The 24356-nt window shown below is 43.3% G+C and overlaps 1 protein-coding gene across 2 annotated transcripts in view; it reads right to left on the minus strand.

Moving 5' to 3' along the window:
- The window catches only part of SLC24A3 (solute carrier family 24 member 3), a 141381-nt gene that overhangs the window by 15229 nt on the left and 101796 nt on the right, over positions 1–24356 (minus strand). For both annotated transcript variants that reach the window (XM_035101990.3, XM_088675956.1), the window contains 6 exons: positions 18243–18317; positions 13474–13499; positions 10441–10494; positions 7280–7425; positions 3003–3163; positions 784–1054 (listed from right to left, as the gene is read on the minus strand). In XM_035101990.3, the coding sequence (XP_034957881.2) occupies positions 784–1054; positions 3003–3163; positions 7280–7425; positions 10441–10494; positions 13474–13499; positions 18243–18317 (733 nt within the window). The remainder of the gene's footprint in view (positions 1–783; positions 1055–3002; positions 3164–7279; positions 7426–10440; positions 10495–13473; positions 13500–18242; positions 18318–24356) is intronic.

A 24356-nucleotide genomic window follows, 5' to 3' on the forward strand; every position in this document is an offset into this window, starting at 1 on the left:
GGCTACATGGTACATCACCAGGCCAAATCAGAGCAACACTAACAATGCTCCCTGCCTTCATTCTGGTATCATGTGGAGCTAAAGAGGATGGGGATGATACTGCAAAGTAGTGGAGAGCACTGTTGCTGCTGCTAAGATAGGCTAACACTGTTTTGTATTAAGTTAACTGCAGTACTCCTTCTGGCCACCGTGGCTGCAGTTCTTACCCTGCCCACTGTAGCTGCAGTTCTCACTCAGGTCCACAACATGCAAATGAAGGATTGAGAGTGCTGTTCACGGATTGGGTAGCTAGGGGAAGTTTGTTACTGTTGCAAGTTACTGAGTACTATATAAGCCAGTTGGCTATATAGTCTGGACTCAGAGCTAGAATAAAGAGCTGGTTGTTTTGAGAGCTGTGTTGTTCATCCTTCTTACCCACTATTCAACAAACACTGTGCCTGTTCTCACGGAACCTCAAAGAGTTGTTACAACTCTTTTTTTGCAACCCAGTAACAGAGCTGCTCAATTAGGAAAAATCAGGCTTCATTTTTGCCTACAAACCATAGCGGATGTTTCAACTGGGGTCTAAATTTTCTGCCATTTAGGTTGGATGATCATTTGTGCCTCCCCATTCCAAAGGCTTCTAATGGCAAGGAGGATTTTTTGCTCAGTAACTTGCCTTACTCTGAAGGAGATCTCCCCCAATGAATTTTTTTAAAAAGCAGACTTTTAAATATTAAAATTAAATGAGTATGTTTAATATTAAACAAGCAAACAGATTTGTGAAACCTAGGAATTTCTTACATGGTACATCAAAGGGAGTGTAAGGGTCTCCACTCTCATCCTCTTCCTCTTCCTCCTCTTCATCATTTTCATTGTTTTCATTGTCATCATTTTCATTCTCTGTTTCATTCCCAGCCTTTGCAGCCTCCTCGTCTCTTCTCGCTCCATTTGCACCTCTCTCTGCAGAATTGCTGGGTCCTGACCCATTCTCTACTGTACGCTTGGCAGGGACTTTAATGGCCACCTCTGATTCTCCATTGGTGTATACTCTGCTGTTGATTAGTCTTTGTCTCTGTTGGAAGAAATAATGGCAAATGCATTAGTAGTTTTTAAAAAGCAAAGAGCCTAAAATAGGGAGAAGGGAGAAGAGATTTGTAGGATCAAATCTCCATATCAGCTGCTGAAAACAAATGCTTCACCTGCAGGTAATATAGTACCATCAACTCATGTTATTTCAGAGCTCTTACAAGTTGTGCTGATGTACAAAACCGCTGCATACCTCAATTAATGAGAATCTCAATATACATTGATAAAAGCTGAATTTGCTAGCTTTTAAAGATGGCAAGTAATATATACCATATTTTTCCATGTACTGTATTAGACACCCCCATGTATTTTTTGGGAGTCAAATTTTAGAAAATGGGGGGAGATGGCCCAGAGCTGTTGAGCTTTGTTGGGAGGGGGAATGCCGAAAATCACTCAACAGACTGACAAACGCTGACAATCGCATGTGTAACAAAAGCCACAAAGCATCTGCTTGATCACCACCAGCCGCCAGCAAGCGCACACACAACTGCTGCAGCGAAAGCCAATCCACAGCAGCTCTTGCTGCAGCCACCAATCAGCAACCCAATTGCCGCAGCAGCAGCCAATCAAAAGCAGCCCCTGTCGCAGCCACCAATCACCCACCCTTTTGCCGCTCACAACCTCCTGCTCCCCCCTCTGCACTATCCATGTATAAGACGAGCCCATATTTAGAACACTACTTTAGAGTTAAATACCCTTGTCTTATACATGGAAAAGTATGGTATATATTTAAATGATCAAAATAACATTATTTAAACATATGTCTTTATGTAATATATGTACATCACTGACACTTGTTTTGTAATTGAGTTTACAAAAATTTCTCACTCCCTGTTAGATAGAACGGCCATCTTAAATACTGTAGTCACTTGTGTTGTATTATAAAACTACAACAGCATCAAGAAATGAACAACTTCACCCTTAGTTCCAAGCCCCACTGATTATAATTGAACATACTGATTAATCAGCTAAAGCTTTAGTTGATTAAGTTGCTAAGAAAACTTATTAAAGACTGCAACCTTACTTTTAAAGGCTCTTAAGTCGCAGTACAAATAACAATGTATTCATTGTACTTTATTTTGAAAAATCATATATAATTTCATCCATACAATGCTTTATTACATGAATACTTAGGACCCTTTAAGGAGGTGTATTTTTTATTCTGTCCTATGCAGAAATGGCCTGAAGTAAGGGCAGAGATTTGTGTTTGAGAAACACATGAGGAGCAAAAGGGACCGATCTCATACGTTGTCTTGAAAACAAAGCAGCATTATATTTTTGGACTGTGTTTCCAAGTTCTTTCCATGACTGGGCTGTGTTCAATTCTTGGGGACCTGCTTCCCTCCTCTTTCCTCCTCAGACAACAGAGGTCCTCCTTGACCCTGTCAGTGCAGCTCATGTTCCTCTACTCTCATGCTCCAGACCCCAATATGGCTCATTCTACCATTATATTCCAGTTAGGAAAACATGCAGAGCAGCCCTGCTGTGATAAAGATTCTGGCCATCCAGTATGAGGTAAGAGGAAGAAGTACAGTGGTGCCTCGCTTAATGAATGCCCTGCTTAACGAAATTTCCGCTTAACGAAAGGATATTTCGAGCGGAGGTTGCCTCACTAGACGAATTTGTTTTATGAAAAATTCGTCTAGCGAATCGCGGTTTCCCATAGGAATGCATTGAAATTCAATTAATGCATTCCTATGGGCAAAAAAAAATTCCAAAAAAATTCAATGCATTCCTATGGGATTCGCTAGACGAATTTTTCGTTATAAGAAAAGACCCGTGGAACAAATTAAATTCGTCTAGCGAGGCACCACTGTATAGTCATCACTCATAGCAACCCACCAAGATGCCCCATAAAAAAAAAGAGTCCAGATTAGCTTCCAGTTCCGATCACTGCTGAAGCAAGCATTGTTTACACAAAACATAAAATATACCTCATTGATCAACATGCGGCTGGCCATGGAGAGCCGGGTTCTGGGGGGGAAGTGACTGGTTATCATAATCCTCAGCCCAGCCTCCGAAAAGGAAAGTTGGTGTGGATATGCAGACAACAATTCATCCACCATGATCACAGAGGCTTTGCGATGGAAGTTTCCTAAAGACAATTAAAGGCAATTAACAGGAGAGAGAAAAGTCTTTTGCATCATCAGATATTTATCCTATTTGAAGCCACCATATGACAGTCAGCTGTTCAGTGGTGTTCCCTAACATTGCTTCTCTTTAATAAGCAGCACTAAGAATCTCTCCTTAATTTTTTTTAGAAACACTAAAAAAAAGAGAAAAACCTGTGTCGGAAGAACCTGACGCTTCAGACCACATCATGGGGAAAGTGTTAAGTTGTGGTTAAGCATAGCAGACGACACAGCCAGGGCCGTCTTAAGCGCCCCTGGTGCCGTGGTGTGCCGGATCCCTCCGGCGCCCCCCCGCCCCATTTCCCAGCGCGGTGGGCGGGTGCAGCGCGGTTGCCATGGGCGCAGCTGCGCGGCGGACCGGCCGGCCAGCGGGCGGGCGCAGCTCGCGGCGCCCCTTTGGCGGGCCGGCGCCGTGGTGCCCTGCACCACCCAGCCTGCACGTAGGGCTGGCCCTGGACACAGCAATCTCTCCGAAGCAGCTCTTTATTTGGAAGCTGGAACAGAACAGAACTGCATTGCCGAGCTGGCCTGCTTTTATAGAGGCTGGCTCAAACAATGTATCAAACATAATTCAAAGTTCCCTCCTAAAGTTCCCTCCTAAAACAACTGTCAAGGACCTGGGGACCTGAGGGAAAACTATATACACTAAGACATAACAGAAAGTTCTTATTTGTGTGGTGGAGACAATATGTATCCCTCCCTCTTTACTATCCCATTATGCAAGTGGCAAAAATGAGGGGAGGGCATTTTGGCTGCCTTTGAAAAGAGTGAAAGTAGAGTGCACAAAATTCACTGGCATCAGCAGCAGTGTTCTGCTGGTGGGCATCATCTGGGTTTTGTTTCCCCCCATGATCCTCCCTCTGACCAGACCGACGTCATGATGCAGATCAGTTTCATGGGGGAATCTGGGGGTGGGGGTTACAACTCCCAGGCTTAGTTCTTAATTATCACTGCCTTATACTTGGGGGAACTTTGACCACATCCTCTCGTCTTACTTCAATGCCCTAGGTGTGTTGGTGGCGCCATCTTGCCATTGCCACATCTACTCTGCTATTCCCTGTGGCAAACATGTAAGCAAGACAACCTACTCATGTACTCTCATCAGGGAACAATGAGCGGCCCAGTTTTATTTGTTTTATTTTAATTAAGACATTTCTATCCTACCCTTCAGATAAAACCTCTCGAGCAGCTAACATAACAATGCCTAAATCAAGAAATGCATACAAAGAGCATAAAATCATAGCAACAGAAAAACTGGTCTGTTGGATTAAAACATTATATAGGAACACCTCACCTCTGAGGTGGGGAAGGTGGTGGTCCTTTAGGTACCCAGGTCTCGAGCTATTTAGGGCTTCAAAGGTTAAAACTAGCTCCACAAAAGGTTTGCATCGAACAAGGACCCAGTGCAGTCCAAAGCGAATGCATGTTGTATACACTTTATGAGTTTCCTGCAGGAAACACTGGTGTAATCATATTCCTCTTATCATAGCTGCCAAGTTATCCCTTATTTTAAGGGATTTTCTCTTATGCTGAATAGGCTTCCTCGCGAGAAAAAGGAAAACTTGGCAGCTATGTCTTATATAATTGGAGCAAGGCTGCTCTATTAGTTTTGTTCATACATTTGGGGGGATTTATTCAATGTGACTTAATCCATAGTGGGACAGCCACATAAAGCAGCTAGCACATCAAAATAACTGATAATGGCTACAAACAGGAGGTGTCCAGTTGCACCAGAATATAAGACATGTAAAATACATTATAAAGGGCAATTTAGAATCATAGAATCGTAGTTGGAAGAGACCACAAGGGCCATCCAGTCCAACCTCCTGCCAAGCAGGAAACACCATCAAAGCATTCTTGACATATGGCTGTCAAGCCTCTGCTTAAAGACCTCCAAAGAAGGAGACTCCACCACACTCCTCCTTGGCAGCAAATTCCACTGTTGAACAGCTCTTACTGTCAGGAAGTTCTTCCTAATGCTTAGGTGGAATCTTCTTTCTTGTAATTTGAATCCATTGCTCCGTGTCCGCTTCTCTGGAGCAGCAGAAAACAACCTTTCACCCTCCTCTATATGACATCCTTTTATATATTTGAACATGGCTATCATATCACCCCTTAACCTTCTCTTCTCCAAGCTAAACATACCCAGCTCCCTAAGCCGTTCCTCATAAGGCATCGTTTCCAGGCCTTTGACCATTTTGGTTGCCCTCTTCTGGACACGTTCCAGCTTGTCAGTATCCTTCTTGAACTGTGGTGCCCAGAACTGGACACAGTACTCCAATTTATCTTGGTCAGTTTAAATAAGATTTTTATACAGTTTGTAGAAGAAATTATAGACCAGGTTCTCAGACAGGAAAAGTAAAGTCCTGACTACTAAATATATTTTTAAAGTTTAAATCAGCTGAAAAGCGCAGACTCTGCACTCACATTAATGAACACTAGTTAAACAATTCAGTCTAGCTAAGAGCGTGATTGGGTTTACCTGACATCACCCTTACAGGCAGCTGGAATCATCTTCCTGCTATTTTACTTCTGCATAAGATCACTGATTGCCTGTAATCATGGAATTTTCTGCCTGCACACTCACTGTCTTCTTGCTGAATGTCAGAATCCAGGCTATCCTAATAGATGGTTCAGATTACAATCCTATTCCATTTACCAGGGAGTAAATGTCATTGAAACCAATGGGAACTATCTCTGAGTCGGATGCATTGGATGTTGGGTACAGCTTTTGAACAGCATGTTGGAAAACTTAGGCCAGAGATAGAAAATAGTTTCAAAAGAACTGACAGTGACTCAAAAGAGGTTTTGCATCACATGGTGTACACACACAATTCTTTTATCCCCCTGTTTCCCTCTGTCATTCAAGTTTGGCAGATTTTTTTTTTAAATCCCCAAACAAACAGACTTTGATTACTGGAGACAGGGGAGAGATCAGGAGCGTACCAGGACTGTAGCTGAGTTCCTCTATTTGATCTTTTGCCGCCGAAGTACATTACAGGATCCTGCCCCTGTTGGAGACCCACTGAGGTGAAACAGATTGCTGGCCTCCCCTCCCTTGGCAAATGTTTGTACAGGATCGCACTGGACTCTTCTTCTTTTGTCTGTTTGTTTTAAATGTTTGTAAATGATGCCAATAAAGGTTTGGAATGGAATGGATTACTGGAGGCAAAAGTGGGATGAATGTACATACAAGCAGCAATTCTTCTTTCAAGCTGTCAACAACTCTCTAAAATATAATTTCTTGTGAGCCAAAGCTCTCACCACCCCAGCTGAAACACATAATTGTGTTTGGTCATGCCCAGTTCACCTTACCTCTCCTCTTGTATTAGCTCCTCCACTGTCTAAATTTAGATTTTAAGCTCCTTGGGTCAGGTGGTCTTTCTTTGACCCCCCCCCTTTTCTTTAAATGTGCCATGTACATTATAAAGCTTTATAAACGATGGGCGATAAAGCAAACTGATCATTAAAATCTGTTATAATGCTGTAAAAAAACTACTACATTGAGGTCTCTTTTGCAAAGATGGCATTTCACCATTTCACTCTTTAACTTCTCCAGTTGTTGACATGTCTCACACAGATTGGGGCCAAACTAAATGCTACTTCACATCTTTAAATCCTGTGCTTGGAATTGCTGCTATTGTTTTCAAAAGCAGTTACAGGAAGCTGTGACCAATAGATCAGGATTACAACCATGGTTTAACCCAGGCATGTCAAACCTGCGGCCCTCCAGATGTTTTGGCCTACAACTCCCATGATCCCTAGCTAGCAGGACCAGTGGTTGGGGAAGATGGGAATTGTAGTCCAAAACATCTGGAGGGCCGCAGGTTTGACATGCCTGGTTTAACCCTTTCCCCTGTGCTTCTCCCCCCCCCCCTGGCTGCATATGGCCCCAGGAAGCAAATAGCAGCTTTATAAGGGAGAAAACAACATCTAGACTGGGACTCCACTACTGCTTTGGTTAAAAGATGGCATGGGGATTCCCAGGTATGGGATTCAAAAATGTATTTAAAGTGGCATCTAGCCTGGCCCACCAGAACATCAAGAAGGATTCAGCAAACAAGCAGTGTGTGACTTACTGGAACAGTTACCTTTCTTTAATAATACTACTGTAGCATCACAGTTGCTGTTGTCATCCATCTCTGTGTTAGTTGCTAGTCCATTCACCATATTGGTTGCATTCTTTGTCCTCCTTTCAAAGATATGTTGTAGGTTGGCATTAAACCTATACAAAGAACAAAGAGATGTCTTCTCAATGGCTTTCTCATGGGGTTTTCCTGACAGACCTGTGTATCAATTTGTAGGTTTTGGCAATCCCTATATTTAGTGTCTGAAAGCCTTCTAATAAATAAATGCTACATTTTTTAAATAGAATAAATAATGACTGGAATGTGGCTATATGTGGAGCGACCACACTGTTCCTACCAGCAAATCTTCCATTGCAGAAGATCTTAAAGAGGAACTTCAGAATATGAGTCCATAGAAAATAAGACTAGGAGCGATGCCTTCAAAGCTATGGTGTGTGGAGCAAAGGCTTTTGGTTGGGTGAATGAAGGAGTCAGCCTTAAGTACCTTATCTTTTGCAATGGAAGCCCCTATTACTGACTTGACAGCTAATCAGGAAACCAAGGAAGCCAACGCAGCTCACCTGACTAGTCCTATAAAGCTTCAGGAGCCACCCTTCTTTCTAAACAATTTTCTCATAAGAAAAATTGATGTTACTTCTATCAAATACACGAGTGATTGTAAAGAAAAAAAACTACCTATGTCTATATTTGTCTGCTTGTCTATACTCCTTATTTCGCAGCACTTGTCCTTGGTGATATATTTTTCTGTGACTTTGTATTATGCTAATAACTTCCCTGGTTTGTTAGCAAACTCAAATTGTTTCTGTTTTAGGGATTTTATATTCTGTTCAATTTCATGTAGCATTAACAAGGAGAATTGTACTTGCAGTGTTTTCAACTTTTGTAAAATGGCTTTGTCTCCTGGCTTTTCCACCAAGGTTTTTCCAAAACACATTATGCACCAACGCTGGATGCTGATGAAGATATTAAAGGAAAAATATATTCTGAACTGGATGCCAACCTATCAGAGACACCGAAGGATAATAACATTATCCTCCTAGGTGATTTTAACGCAAGAGTTGGGCGATATTTCTATCTGTGGCCCGGGTCTATTAGAAAAGAAGGAATTGGCAACAGCAACCAGAACAGAATTTTATTTTTGACTGTATGTGCAGCGCACAACCTTGTTATTACCAATACACTCTTTTGAAAAATAAATAAATTAAAACATCATGGAAGTACTCTTGGTTGAACCACTGGCACCTCTTAGACTATGTAATTGTCCACGTTAAAGATCGCTGTGATGTACTCTTTACCAGAGCTATAATGAGTGTCAATGACTGTTGTACAGTTCACAATTAATATGTTCCATGATGGCTATTAAGATTATACCTCAACACAGGCTTCAACAAAGAAAACCAAGGCATAAAATGAACATTCAAGCCCTTCAAGATCCAATTCTCCTAACTATTGCTCCTAACCATGGGTGTATCCAGCGAGGGGCAGCTGCCCCCCAGAAGCAAAAAAAAAAAAAAAAAATGAAGGGGAAAAGTCGCTGTAGGTTGTGGAAATCGGGCTGTTTCCGCCTCCTCCACGGCTGCAGCCAGTGACAGGAACGTGGGAGGGGGGAGGAGCAGCCTGAGCTGGGGGGGCGGGCGGACAGGAGCTCCATCCTTCCTTCCATCCCCTTTCTTTCTTTCTTTCTTTCTTTCTTTCTTTCTTTCTTTCTTTCTTTCTTCCTTTCTTTCTTCCTTTCTTCCTTTCTTCCTTTCTCTCTCTCTCTCTCTCCCCCTCCCTCCCTTCTCTGTCTCTCACCCCTTCTTTCTTTCTTTCTTTCTTTCTTTCTTTCTTTCTTTCTTTCTTTCTTTCTTTCTTTCCTTCCTTCCTTCCTTCCTTCCTTCCTTCCTTCCTTCCTTCCTTCCTTCCTTCCTTCCCTCTCTCTCTCTCTCCCACCCCTTCCTTCCTTCCTTCCTTCCTTCCTTCTCTCTCTTCCCTCCCTCCCTCCTTCCTTCCCTCTCCCTTCCCCTCTCTTGCCCCCCCCCCATTTTGATCCTGGGTACGCCCCTGCTCCTAACGCTCAATATCCAAAAAAACAAAATGCTGTACCAACAAGCACAACCCCCCCCCCACCATGCCACAAATCCAGCTTAATGATGCAATGCTGGAAAGTGTCAATCACTTTTCCTACTTAGGCAGTTATCTTTCCAAAAGGGCCGACATTGATGCCAAAATCCAGCATTGCCTGAGCTCCCAACTGAAGTGCAGAGTGTTTGAGGAACGGGACATTCACAGGGAAACCAAAATGCTTGTTTACAAAGCTATTGTACTACCAAATTTATTGCATGCTTGTGAAATATGGACCACTTATAAACACCATCTCCAACTCCTTGAAAGATTCCATCAACAGTGTCTCTGAAAATTTTTACACATCACTTGGGAAGACAGGCAAACTAATGCCAGTGTACTGGAAGAAGCAAAGATCACCAGTGTTGAAGCAATGATTCTTCAACATCAGCTTTATTGGACTGGTCATGTTTTTCAGATGCCTGATTATCGTCTTCCAAAGCAAGCACTCTATTCCCATCTCAATAATAGAAAGCGAAATGCCGGTGGTCAACAAAAGAGGTTTAAAGACTGTCTCAAGGAAAATCTTTAAAAATGTAGTATAAACACTGACAACTGGGAAACCCTGGCCTGTGAGCGCTCCAGTTGGAGAACATCCTTTACCAAAGGTGTCATGGGCTTTGAAGAAACACGATCTCAGGACGCAAGGGAGAAACGTGCTAAGAGGAAGGCACGCTTGGCAAATCCACACTGTGACCAACTTCCGCCTGGAAACCAATGTCCCCACTGTGGAAGGACGTGTGGATCCAGAATTGGCCTTCACAGTCACTTACGGACCCATTGTTAAAACCGTGTTTATGGAAGACAATCTTACTCGGCTACGAGTGATCGCCAAAGAAGAAGAAGAAGACCTATTTATCTACTCTTGCTGGTATGCTTTCAAACTGCTAAGTTGGCAGGAGCTGGGACAAAGGAATGGGAGCTCACCCCGTTGCACGGATTCGAACTGCCAACCTTACAATTGGCAAGCCCAAGAGGCTCAGTGGTTTAGACCCACATCCATTTATGGTAACCTTAGCAATGTGCAGACAGGAATACATGATACTTACTTCATGATGAGAATATAGACAGCATACATTAGCACTAGAATTAAAGACTCCCACCTGCAACCAAAAGAGGAAGAAAATGAAGACAAATATGGAATAGGGTTCCACGTAGCTGAAATGGATCTCTTTCTAGACCATTGATGCCTAGAGTTACCGGGTCTTCTGAAGTTTAGTGCCTGGCAGATAGGAGGTGGGGCAGGTGGGCAGCAGCTGAGTCTAGTGGTGCAGGCAGTGTCTTGTGCTTCAAAGATGGAGCTTACCTAATCTCATCATAAAAGCTGGTCCTTACTCTAACTTCCTATATGGATCTTTCCCTTGCATCTTCATCAACCATCATCATCCTTACATTCATACACCACTCTTCCTCTCTAAAGGGATCCCAGGGCAGCTTATAATAAATGAAATTACATAGAACAATTTAAAACAACGTTTTAATATATTTCAGACGGCAGTTGAAACTAGCACGGTGAGCCCGCATGCCTAACATTATATCAGTGAAGAAGGAATCTCAAAAGCTACTGTGAGACTAAGCAGGAGTTCCTATGATCAAGTGGCTAAAGCTTGCGTTGTCTTGGTAGACCACCAGATTTTCTTCTTTCAAATGGAACCAGGCGCTATTATCTGTTACTTCTTTTAATAGTTGTCTGAGCTTTAGTTAGTCAACACAGGCACTTTATGAAACTGCCAGGGACCAATTGTCTGACTCAGCCTCTTCTGGAGAGCTATTGCCAGCCAGAGTCTTAGGCACAGGCCCTGCGTAGCTCCAGTACCTCAGCAAATATCTTGTCCCACCACAGCCTCAACCACCACTGCTCATCTTGTTCATAATGCCTCCTTCACATTGATATCTCCATTTCAGGCTCAGCAGCAGAGATCAAGAAGGAAGGAAGTGGTGGAGGTGCAGGGGAGCTGCCTTGCCCTGATGGTTCCTCTGAAGCTCACATCCACTGACAAAATGCCCATTTGGTACTGTCAGGCCTTCCCTCCATCTGGCCAGCTTGGAAGAAGTCTCAGCTTGCATTTCTTAGTGCAGAAAGTATTAATCTGACATGTAGAGATCTTTCCTATTCTACTTAATTCAGGAGGGTTCTGGGAGCTTCTCTGTGTGAAAGAAGGTTCATGCTGTTTGGGTTATTCCTTCAGAGAAGCTGAGTGCAGCTGGTTTAAACTGGTTCTGTTATCTCTTTCAGTCAAGGCCATGCTGACTATAATAATAGGCCAGAAGGAGCCTGGGTTTCACGTACTTTCCCTTTCTATCTCTTTTCTGTCTGGTGTGGTGTTCTGTATGCTTAGTGTTAAGTTTTGGTCTTGTTATAAATTATTGTAAGTTTACGTTAAGTCTACTGCAACTGGATTTCTTAGGGACAGTGCCAATCCTGAATGTATTGGATTTGTGACCATTATGCTCATTTGCCTTCAGCAGCAGTAAAGTTCTGCTGGATGAAATATTGCCTCTGGTCTATTTTTGGGAATCCTGCAATGTGTTCAAGTTTTTACTCTGCTAACTATACATTGGAATCTACTCTGGATCAATATTTAGTAGACTTTATATGACACTGAGAAGATCAGAAAGAAGATAACAATCCACTAAAAAACCCCACCAGCCCCTAGTTCCTCAGGCTTAGTACAACCCCCCTGTGGGAAACCTCATCTAGTTTGGCAAAATTAGTTCTGGCTTCTTGGATCCTGCTGGACAACTTCCCTGCTACCGGTAGTATAGGCCCAAGACCCTGCTCCTGTTACTTCATTCCTGTTGGATGCTCCAGCCTGGTCTCCTTGACACTTGCTCTTGCTGATTGTGACCTCAGGGTTTATGGAACTGCCATTTCCTTGTGGCCTTGCCCAAATTGCCTAGTTTATTGTTGTACTGAAAGCTGATGGGCAATAACAGAGCCAACTTCTCCTCCCTAGAGGAAGTCAAGTAAACCTTCACTCACAGTAGCTGAATGAATCTGACTAGGTGGACAGGGAATAATCCTTCCTTCCTTTCAGTATTTCTATAGTGCCGTATCATAAAATATCAGAATAATTTGCTAAATAACTTTAGCAACAATTATCACGCTCATTTCCAGTTCTCTGCTCCTGTTCTCTTCTTGAGTCATTGCCTCCTGGCTCCAACTTCCCATTAGCTGCCATCCAATTCTCTTTCTTCATGCACCTCTTTGCTGACATCTCTTTTGTTCCTTTCACACTCTCACTTAGTTACACAAGACTGTCTTTCTTAATGGTGCTACCCCAATAGGCCGTGGTATGCAGATGTGTGCACATGTATATAAACACTACACCTAGCAGAGGGAGACCCAGAGACAAGCCTTTCCCAAATACCCAGCATTTCACTGGAAGAAGCAGCACCAATGTATCTAGGTGAGCATACAAATGAGTCTTTGCCTCCTTTCATTCCCCAGCTGCCAATTCTCCTTTTCTGTCCTAGAAACCACACTCCACTTCACTTCTTTGTCTTTGCAGTATAATAGTCTTATCATTGCCTGCGCATACCCACATTCACTTTGTCACACCCTATTTTCAGCTCAGATAGGTTTGCAGGTTGTTGCAATGCTTGAAAACCCCCACACAAGAGAACCCCAGCAGTCACAGGGAGCTCATAGAGATTCCTTCACAATGTGATCGTGACTGTAGGTGGCTGGCAGGCAAGGAATAGCTCCCCAAAATGAAGCCATTTCTACAGACATCCCCATGTTGCCAGCCTCTTAGATCAATAGTACTTGCGATACAACTACACATGTCCTGTATCCTCCTCAGCTTTCTACTTTTGTGACTGTCACCCTGAAAGGAAATTGTTTGGACAGTATATTCAGCCTGCTTATACAAGCCCTGCATCTTCAGTGGAGATCTGTGTGGGTGGCCCAGAAAGTGCTGGGAAAGAGATGTTTCCTCTTTTAACTCTAAAAAAGATTTCCATGAATCACTTTCCTACTTAGAACCTGTATAGAAACGGAAATTGGTCCCCAGGTTGCTCAGCAGAACTTTTGCCTCCCTTGCTACCATTATTCAGAAAATGACAGTTGCATTACTTACCAAACAACTTTTTCATCATAAATAATCTGTGGAGAAAAATGTTTTTAAAATGTATTACCATGTGAGAGTGTCTGTAAGGTATGCCACACTTTTTAAAAGACTTTTAATATCTCTTGACACAAACTCTCTTCTAGTATCCCAAATAATTTCCCAAATTATCCCAAATAATTTCCCAAATTATCCCAAATAATTTCATACAGTTCATTCCTTCCAATGTCCACTTTTTATCATCTGTGATGTACAGCTCTACTTGTTATAGATGCAGCATTGATTTTATCAAGAAACACAAAATGTAAAATGAAAAGGAGGTTTTTCACTTTTCAATCCTATCTCTATGCATTATATATCTGTTAACTTTTAGATAAAGGTTTCTATATAATCCTCTTCCGATGTACTAAATCAGTATATGAAGAAGCAAACACATGGCACAGGTTTAACAGAACATTTCCCAGCCCTGCTATCTGAGATCCAGAGACTAAAATTGGGTTATTGTGTATACAAGGCATACAAGATTTGTGCACAACCATGCACAACCATGCTATTAGTTTTCATGGCATTGACCATGGTACTGTCCTATTTACCAAAGGGTTCCCAGTTTTCTGCAACCAAGCTATATACTGTTGTGATGATTTTGAGGCCTAAGGGTCAGCAGTCCATATTCTTCAGAGCCTAAGGTGCTACAGAATGCGGGGCCAAAGTACATGAAATGAAGGCTATCTATGATCAGAACTCAATACATTTTCATTTTTAGCAGCTGTGAAGAAGAAGATAAACTGTATGGGAGCAGTAGCACTGGGGGAGGAAATTCTGATCATGGCATGGAGGGAAAATGCTTCACTCCTGCTCAGACCTAATTTGCATCCCCTTTCTTACACAGCTGCTTTTAAGCAAAAAACCAAGATGCCAGGAGAGCCCACCAGGAGCTAATGTGTAGTTTGGCTTTAATATGTTTAGCATACCCACGGCTACAATAAATCTGCATAGGTTTCCAGCCCCCCCCCCCCTGCACAGAATTCTGCTCTGTGCCACTTAAGACAGCAGCCAAAAGGTATCATATGTTTGAATCACTCTTATACAGAGTGGGTGGTCTAGGCAATACTCAGATCAGACCCAGTGAAATCCATGGGCTTAAGTTACCATTGCTTACTTAAGACAATTGATTCAATGGCCCCACCCAGATTATGATTTAGTCAGATACCTTTTTAGGCAAGGCAGAATTCAAGAATGCAAATCCCCCACTTGCAGTCTGAAGAGATAGTCCAGACTTCATTCTACTTAATGTATGGATCAGTTCAAGCACGGCTACCCTTCAGAAATTCAGATAAAGAAGAGATTCTCCTCCTCAGTCACCACTAGGTTGCACTCAAATTCTATGTCTCAGCTTTTCTTTTCTTTTCTCCCTCAGCTTTGCCTGGAATGATTGGCAAATGAAGTGCCCCGATAAATGTGGGAAGAAATATTGGCAACCTCCCCCCGCCCCCTTCTAGCCTTCTACTGCTTTTACAGTCAGTGTGTGTGTGAGGGGGAGGAATCCATCACTTCTTTGCTGTCGGCTTATAGCTGTCACCCACAACTACAGGCCTTATTGTGAGTCAGCTTATAGTCAAGGACACATGTTCATGCTTCAGTAAGGTGTCTGGGCAAAATGTGACAATGCAGAGTCAGGCAGAAAGGATGCAGTTCTTCCTCAGGTTTAACTGTCCTGCTTCCTGCCATTCCAAATTGGCTAAATACTCCCAGAACATGACATTGTAAATTATATGAAACTGGGAAAAGCGGTGACATTTCTGTATTGTACTCAGCCTGAGAGGGGGCTACTATTATTTGCTGTAAAAAGAACTCTGCCCAGAACAGCTAATGTCCAATTCTCTATCTTCTACTTATTTATTTTTTCCATTACAGTGGTGCCTCGACTTACAAATTTAATCCGTTCCGAAGGCACCTTCGCAAGTCGAAAAATTCCTAAGTCAAAAAATGGCATTGGAAACGTGATTTCCCATAGGAATGCATGGGAAACAGAAAAATCCGTAAGTCGAAGCAACCCTATCTAAAAATTCGTAAGTCGAAAAATCCCTATCTAAAACCGCCGCGGTTTCCCCCCGGATGTCACGACATTCGTAAGCGCGTGGCCCATTCGTAAGTCAAAAAATTCGGTTGTCGAGTCGTTCGTAAGTCGAAGTACTACTGTCCTCTCCTTCTCCCCCCACAATACCCCAGGACATAGATGCAATGAAAGGCTGAAAGATACTTGCACTTTCACACATATTAAGATTCCTCATATGAGGTACAGAATCAAGAAGCAAAAGGATGAACGCAAAGGAGAGGACACAGAGCTGCTGGTGAGACCAAGAGGGAAGAGAGATGCTCCTGCTATTTGATCTGCTATCATGAGGAATCACAAAAATAGCCTCTTCAACTTTTCTCTTCCATGGTGGGTTCAGATATGATTGCTCATGAGAGGGGATTAGGGTTGCCACCTTTGGTTGGGCAAAATAAGGAATGTGTCAGGAGAGGAATTGTGGGGTCTAAAAATTACTTTACGTGCTGCAAAAATGACTTCAAAGCAATCCATTACAATGAGTTGTTTCCAATTCTGGTCATACTAATAGGGTAGACCCAAAGAAATTTAGTGATGCACATTAATTTAAATGGACTCACATCCTCCCCAGCTGTTGGATTTCTGCCTGTCAGAAGAATGGTAAATGTGGAAACCTAGCCCAAAAAAGAAGCAACAATTCTGTTTCTCTTCCTCACAGAGCTTTGCCTCCAACATCCCTTTCCATGTAGCTGCTAATGCCACGTGTATTCAAGCACATGTGTCATTGTCAGACAAGGTCATCTAACCAGGTTACATGTGTGCTTCATTTTCTGGCCTGGTCCTTTATACAATATTTTGCATCAATTTATTTAAATAAGTAAAAAACAGCAACCATTTTAAGGCTTCAATACTCTGCATACTTAATTGAAAGTAAATTCAACTGAACTAATTGGGACTTATTTCTGATTTCAAAGGATCAGGTTGAACGTGAATTTAGGACTGTGACAGTTTCTTACAAGGGAGTTTGAGTCCTCATCTGCAGTACACATTTAAAACACTTTAAAAAGTCATGGGTTGCGGGGAGGGGGTTTCTTTGGTACCTAAAGAATAGGTTTGCAATATCCACCCTACCCCTCTATAAAGAAACAGGGTCAGGGAAGCACGTAAAAGCAACAAAGACGCATGCCTACTACCCCCCACTTCCCTGGTCAGTAGGAAAAGAACTGCCAGCTTCAATGTGAAACACACACACACACACACACACACACACACACACACTCCCCTGCTGGCCAGCCTCACCTTCCTTCTCTCCTCCCTCCCTCCCTCCCACTTATCCAAAGTCACTCCATTCTTTTTCAGCCTCGCCCCTACATTCCATTCCCATCCATTGGGCCGCAGCTGGGTTTAGTGTAACAGGGAGGGGTAGGGTAGGGAAAGAGAGAGAGACAGATAGATAGAAAGAAAGAGACAGGCAGGCAGGAGGGAGGGAGGGAGGGAGGGAGGGAGGCAACAGTGCTGGCAGAGATGGGAGGGAGGGAGGAACTGAGCTCAGTGCTCACCTCAGCAGAGGAGAAGGAGTGGGGAGAAGATAGCGGGGAGAAGATAGTGGGGCAGAAAAAAGGGATGCAGCATTTTTCCTTGAAATAAGGGACAATCAAGGGTCAGCAAACTTTTTCAGCAGGGGGCCGGTCCACTGTCCCGCAGACCTTGTGAGGAGCCGGACTATTATGGGGGGGGGGGGATGAACAAATTCCTATGCCCCATAGGAATGCATGTTAAATAAAATGACATATTCTACTCATGTAAAAACACGCTGGTTCCCGGACCGTCCACAGGCCAGATTTAGAAGACGATTGGGCCAGATCTGGCCCCTGGGCCTTAATTTGCCTACCCATGCCTTATTATAAGGGACATGTGGCAAACCTAGAGGGGGGTTCCAGCAGTCTCACAACCCAGTACTATAAACCGATGCCTTTCTATGGTTCTGGACATGTGCCTGCCACAATTTTCTCAGTTTTTTTAGCTGCCATGATTCTGTAGATCATGGTGGCTGCCCCTACTACCCAGGACCTGTAAAACACACATCCACAAACTGAACAGCAGCCCTATATATGCCCACAGAAAATCACTTGATTGGACTCCAGCAGTAACTGAATCAGACTCTTCATCATAGTCTCAGGTACCACCAGAAAATATACCAGAGACCACTGGTGGTCTTCAGAACTCAATTTAAGAGGCACTGTTGCAGAAAATTCTTCATAAATTCCAACAGATGCCTAGAAATGTGCTGTTTCTGATCATAAATAGTAGGAATCATAATGGATTGGGGAGTGAAAGCAAGGTTTTTTGCCAGAAGTGTGAAATAACAATTGCTTATTGTAGGGGGGAAATTCTGGTCTCACCATTCTGCTAGTGTCTTATTGCACATTTTCTAAATGAAACCAACTAGAATGAAATCTCCCCCCCCCTGACTTCACTGGACCAACCCAAAGCTAGTTTTGGCATCTGAAATTGCAAAACATTATTTCTCAAATCACTATGGATGAAACTGGTAAAGATGTAAATTGCAATGAGCAAGGTCCTATACTCATTTAAATGAAACACTCAACAAAAGCAAACTTCTTGTAAAAATACCGTAAATCAGCTTAGTGAACCCCTATGAAATGGAAGAAATGGCACTTTGGACTGCCAAAGAAAGACTTATTCAGGAAAGTGATCCCTGAGCACTTACCAGGATAAGTGCAACAACAGAGCAGGTATAATACATGGAATCCCTCAGGAGACACCAAGATGACAGTGCAACAATCTGAGAAAACAGACAGGAAGAAAATGAACTGGCTGTATAAGATCCCAAGATTCACATTAATAGCAAGCTGGAAGGAAGAGTTGTTGGTCTCCCCCCCCCCCCCAAAAAAAGACCAGAGAATTCTACAGTCATTGTAATAGGTATACTAACCTAGTCAGAAGAATCACATTTTTCCCAGGCATAAAATATTTATACCTCAAAAGGTCACATTCCTGCAACAAAAGTGTTACTTTGAAAGTTATCTGTGAAAGAAGATTCCATACAACAAATATGCAGTTAACATTTATTGAGAAGGAGAAAAAACACTGTGTGGAAAGTCCGTTATCTCCAAGCGTTGGCCAGATTCTCCATCAGAAGTGCTGAGCCTGTTATACTGAAGATACATCATGAGGAGTTCAGACTCCTCATTCTGAGGGAAAGAAGCAATGGTTGCCGGCCATTATCTGTGGTTACCTGTTACAACAGTTGGGTGCCTCTTTGCTGAGCAGTGGCAAGAAGCCCAGGGGGTTCCAGGCACTCCCCCCAGGTCTGTGTTCCTTTGGAGAACTGAAGCATGGGGGAGACTGTCGTAGCTTTAATAAATATGGTTTATTCTTCTATTTACATATTCAGTCTGCATGGAGAGAGTCCAGATCTTACAGCATGGTCATTTCAAGAGGGGCTTGTACCCCACAGCAGTGCAAAGATAGATCTCAGACCTCTTGCCACCTTCTTCCTCCCAGCATACCTTGCTCAAAACTCTATTTTCCTGTAACCTCACACCCAGTTACCCTGGTAACCTTCCAAACGCAGTCTCTTCACACCTCGGGGCAGAGCGTAAGGATAGTTTGCTTGCAAGCCAATGGCCCTCAGTGGCCCCATATTGTTCCTTAATGTCCTTAGCTTAGCCAGGTCATTTTGCATAGGCTAGCCCAGCAATTCCTCTGCAGTTTATGGTTCCTCTTCACATCCCAAATAATCAAAATCCTATAATGTCTTAATTTCTAGGGTTTGGCCCCACCCAGGCTATATCACAGGGTTCAGACTCCTCATTCTGAGGGGAAGAAGCAATGGTTGCCAGCCATTATCTCTGGTTACCAGCCAGTCTTCCCCCAAATTTTCTGGCATGGACAGAAAACTCAGGACAGGGTCAGTCTCACTTTACGTCAGCCCCTAGAGACAATCTCTCAGTGCTTCCAAGTGCAAAGGGAGATTGTCTCCCACCAGGCATGACGTGAGATACCCCTTCTTCCTTTCAGGTTCTTTATGATAGATTGGGTCTCTTAAGGAAGACAGCCAAAAAACAGAAAGAGATCTACCACTGTCAGAAAGAAATTTATGGTTGTTGTTGGCAACCTGATGACCACATTTTGACTTTAATGGAGATTGACTAACTAGAGAATTGATTGCTATACTATGGTAAGCGTGTGTCTTCGACTCTTTAAGGGGGGGGCGTGGTGGTCACTTTTTTCTTGCAGAAAACTCTTGAGGTCTAATCTGCATCGTAAGGTAACAAAATCCTGAGGTGGTGGAGTAAATTGACAGCATCTCTTCAACCTTCATCTGGGACAAAAGAAACACACAACCTAACACATCACAGAGAAAGTGTCTATGCTACTCACTCCGCCTTATGTGAATTTTCTACTTATGGGGAGAAAATATGGGAGCATTCAAAAATATGAATCCTTCCCGGCAGTCTCAAGTGGTATAGTCCACCCCATTACTTACATTCCCCCTCCTTCTGCTACATGTAGACCAGACCTCAAATTGTAGCTGGTACCAAACAAATTATATGCCGCAGTGTGTATGTGAGTGTAATGTTCTCTCTCTCTCTCTCTCTCTCTCTCTCTCTCTCTCTCTCTCTCTCTCTCTCACACACACACACACACACACACACACGTGCCCATTTATATTTGTATGGTACCAGGATATTTCCAGTCAGACTCACAGTATTTCATTTTAGCAGAAATCCTGCATTTGGCAAAAAATCCCCAGGGGAAAGACTTCTAATAGGCTTCATTCAGTGACCTCACTAACTCCAGTGCAATGCGTCTAATGCCAGGTTGTAGCAGATAACCTCTGAAAAGTTGGCATGATACAAGACTACATTTATGTCCCCTTTTTTCAGGAGAAAAACCACACTACCATGCCCCATTTACAACATCCAGTACATTAAGTGCACCATGGGCTATAAGCTTTTTCAGGGAGTGCCCTGTACCAAAATGAACACACCCAAAACCGTTTGCAGGGGAGGAAGTTCATATAAACAATTATGTTAACAGAGATGAAAGGCTAGGCCAATGTGAATTACTTTTAGTCAGCAAACAGAATTACTTTGTTGTTAGTAAAAATTAAAGCTTAAAACATTAAGATACATGCAAATCAACTGGGCCGGAAAACCATAATGAAGAATATATAACCTCTTCTCTCTTCTATGAACAATAATATTGTATATGTTGCTGAGGAGCTCATTCTTATATATTGGTTGTGCTCAGAACTTTTTCTTCTGGGGTTAGATGCTGGTATGCAGTACCAGCGCCTCCCCCCCCCCTGAAAATATAATGACAAATGGACATGTTTGCCAGATATTCAGGGAGAAGGAACTGATCCTGTGTGGCAAGGCAGAGAGGAAAAGGCGAGCAGGTCACGGGGCAAAGTTAGGAAATGACTGCGCACTTCCCCTTTCCCTTCCCATGCATTGTGGGGCTAAGCATTTTCCTGCTGGGTCACCCCATTACGATGTGGGTGGAGCTGGGGTCCTGTTAAGAGGGAGGCAGAGGCAGAGGGAGCTGCTCTGACGAGGCGAGCTCTGAGAGGACGGGGGGCGGGTGGGGGGGAGTGTGTCGTGCAGGTGGCCTGCAGAGGGGCAGGGGCAGCTTGTGCCTGTTTCTGCCAGGGGACCATGCTGCTGCCACTGTTGTGGCAACTGCTGCTGCTTTTGCAAGGCCAGCTGGTGGCCATGGGCAGCTCCCTGCTCCAGATGGCTGGCTGAGCCACAGCGGCAGAAGAGGGTGGATCTTGGCAAGAGAATTTTCTCTTTTGGTGGTGGCTGTTGCTGTTGCTGAAGCTCCTTCCCTCCACCAGCTAGCCTGGTGCTTTAAGCTTGCTTTTGGCTACCCACCCCTTCCTGGAGAGAACGGGGGATCTCGCTGGGCATCCTTGCAGAAGAACCTGCCTAGGGGGCCTGGTCACGCGATTCTCATCAGAAGAGATTGTGCACCTTGTGTGGGTGGGTATTGGAGGAACAACAGCTGCTGCAATGCCCAGCTGTGTGCCTTTTGGAAAACATCAACATGAAGGGGAGAGGGGAAAGAAACAGACTCTCTCTTTGCAAGAAAAAATTGTGTGTGTGTGTGTGTGTGTGTGTGCTGCAACCTTCCACTCCTTTCCTGATCAGCATTTGAGGAGGAGACAGAATCGGGTGCAGGAGGCGAGGGGGAAAGCGCCTCTCCTTTGCTGTCTCCCACCGCAAAAGGTTGTTTTTCTCCGTCTTGCCCAGCAGGCATTGTTTTATTATTATGATGCATTGCTTTTTATTATTATGGGCTGCATAATAGGGTTGCCATGTGCCCTCTTTTTCCAGGACACACCTTCTTTTTCAGGGGTAAAATTTGAGACAAATTGCATTTATTTTCTTTGAATGGCCATCATAGTGTCCTCTTTTTTTGCTCTACAAAATATGGCAACCCTAGGATACAATAAGAATTATAATTTATTACTTCTACCCAGTGCTCCCCCCCCCCCGGCAGTATTTACTTTAACAACTTCATGGTGAGTACTGGCACCATTTTTCTAGGGAAACAGGACTGGTTCTACTAGATTAGGAATAGGCAGTCTAAAACCTGCACAGCACTAGCACCAGGGCCGACCCTACGGCCAGGCTTTGTGGCGCAGGGCGCCACGGCGCCCGCCCACCAGGGGGGGCACCGGCCGCTCCGCCGCTCCGCAGCACCCTCGGCAACAGCGCCCGCCCATCGGTGGGGCGCGCCGGAGGGATCCATCGCACCACGGTGCCAGGGCGCCAGAGATGCTTAAGACGGCCCTGACTAGCACACTCTCCAAAGCTTGTCTCCAACTTGCTAGCCAGCTATTCTAGAGAAAGACAGAACTGATATTTTCTTGGGGGAAATCTTTTGCAACCTAGTAGGTACCAATTGTGGACCTTTCACTATCTACTTCTGTGTGGATGATATGATTGCTGTACAAGGAAACATAGCACAAGAGATAGTGCTATTTGGTCCTAGTGGGTGTTTTGGGGATATGATAGACAAAATGAATTCAGATATTGAGAATAACCTTAGAACAGAGCACTTATTTGTCAAACAAGTGAGAATCTCCAAGGGAAATTTCCTTCCTACACAGAAGAAGAAGAGGAAAGATGACAGTCTAAGGCTTCACTTCTTACTGACTTCGTCCACTGCCAACTTTAGGAGTAATTATGAACAACTGATGGTTACTTGGGTGTAATTAACACAATACACTTACCAATTTGTACTTTTGCAACAAGACGGGAGGGTGCCTTCTTATAACAGGCACCACCACAGATACTGTTACTTCATTTTTTTATCTATTACTGGTAATATTTATTTTAAGAATGGGAGTATTTCTCTCTCTTAAACCTCATAGCTCTTTCTGATAAAGAAAGTTAAGGTAATGTAAATAACATCCCATTTCTGTGCCTATTGTAGATTACTCCTCCATAAGATTACACCACCACAATTGTAAAATTGCTATTGTGCAATTGCTACGATTAAGCCTGTTTGGCTGTAGCAGCCCAGAAGACAGATGGCATATTAGATCAAAAGGCACCTTCCTTGAGCTTTCCTTAGCCTTTGGCCTGATTAACATTGCTATGAGTTTTATCTAAGCCTTACATTGCAAGGATTCCTCTGCTAGTTAAAACTGCTCTATTAGCTGGTTCTGTGATTTTTACCTCCCTGCCCCCCACATCAAAACCAGAACATCATTCAGATAGAGCTCTAACCAGAGAGAACTTTACTGGAAGGAAAAACAGTAAATAAGGGTGGAGAGAAACATAATATTTGCAGAGAGGTTACAATGGGTACATCACCTACAGTGTGATCTGAGCTTCCTCCTAACTTTGCCCTTACTCCCAGGTAAGTGGGTTTAGGATTATAGCCTAAATCCTGTAGTACTTCCTCTGGAACCTCTCATTGCTATGGGAAGTGGAAGAGCACGGAACAATGTTCAAATGCTAGTAAATCCCAAGCACTTGTCAAATGAAATGTCTAAGCAGTCCAAGTTGATCTCAGAAGCAGATAGACCCCTTTTGCAAAAACAAAAAAAAAACATTCAGCACAGTTCCATAAGACATTGGGTGAGATCCCAGGCTCCCATTTCATGCCAGACCCAAGTGAGATTTCTACCTGCCTCTGATCTGCTCGTTATTCGTGAACTTGTAAAATCAAATGATTGTGTTTTCTTAATGGTAATCAGAATGCATCTGTAGTGGTTAGGGCCTATAGTAAGAAAACAGTTTCACACTTCCTTTATGGGGCCCCTCTACAGATAACAGATTTTAACAGCAAAGTTCCGGCATCCTTTTTTCGACAGATCCTAGGAGTTCCAAAGTGTGGCTCCTATTTGGCTATATGTGCTGAGTTAGATCAACATCTCTTAGAATCTAGGTGTTGAATCATGACTTTTAAATGCTGGTTAAAAATTCATTTTAGTACATACTCAGAAAGATTATTAGCTTATTTATTGATTCACATATTTTTCATGGTTTTCTGCAATTACCTTTAAACTCAAACAAACAGGGATTGCAATAGACTCTTTCCTCTTACTTGATGAGTCACATACTCTCTCTCTCATTAAAGAAAGGCTGTTAGACTACAAATTTCAAAAAAATTTGCCCCACTCAGCCCTCTGTATGCCTATCTACTTACTTGGGTCTTCAGCCTTGTCATGGAATGATGCCCAACTGCTTTTATAATTTAGATACCCCTTTGCATCGTAGAGTTTTTATGTTAGCCGGTTTAAATGTACCCTTCATTTGTACTGTCTAGATGGTTTCAAAAAATACCCTTCCAAAATAGA

This window comes from Zootoca vivipara, chromosome 8 (genome assembly GCF_965207765.1).
Source record: "Zootoca vivipara chromosome 8, rZooViv2.hap1.1, whole genome shotgun sequence".
NCBI lineage: Eukaryota > Metazoa > Chordata > Lepidosauria > Squamata > Lacertidae > Zootoca > Zootoca vivipara.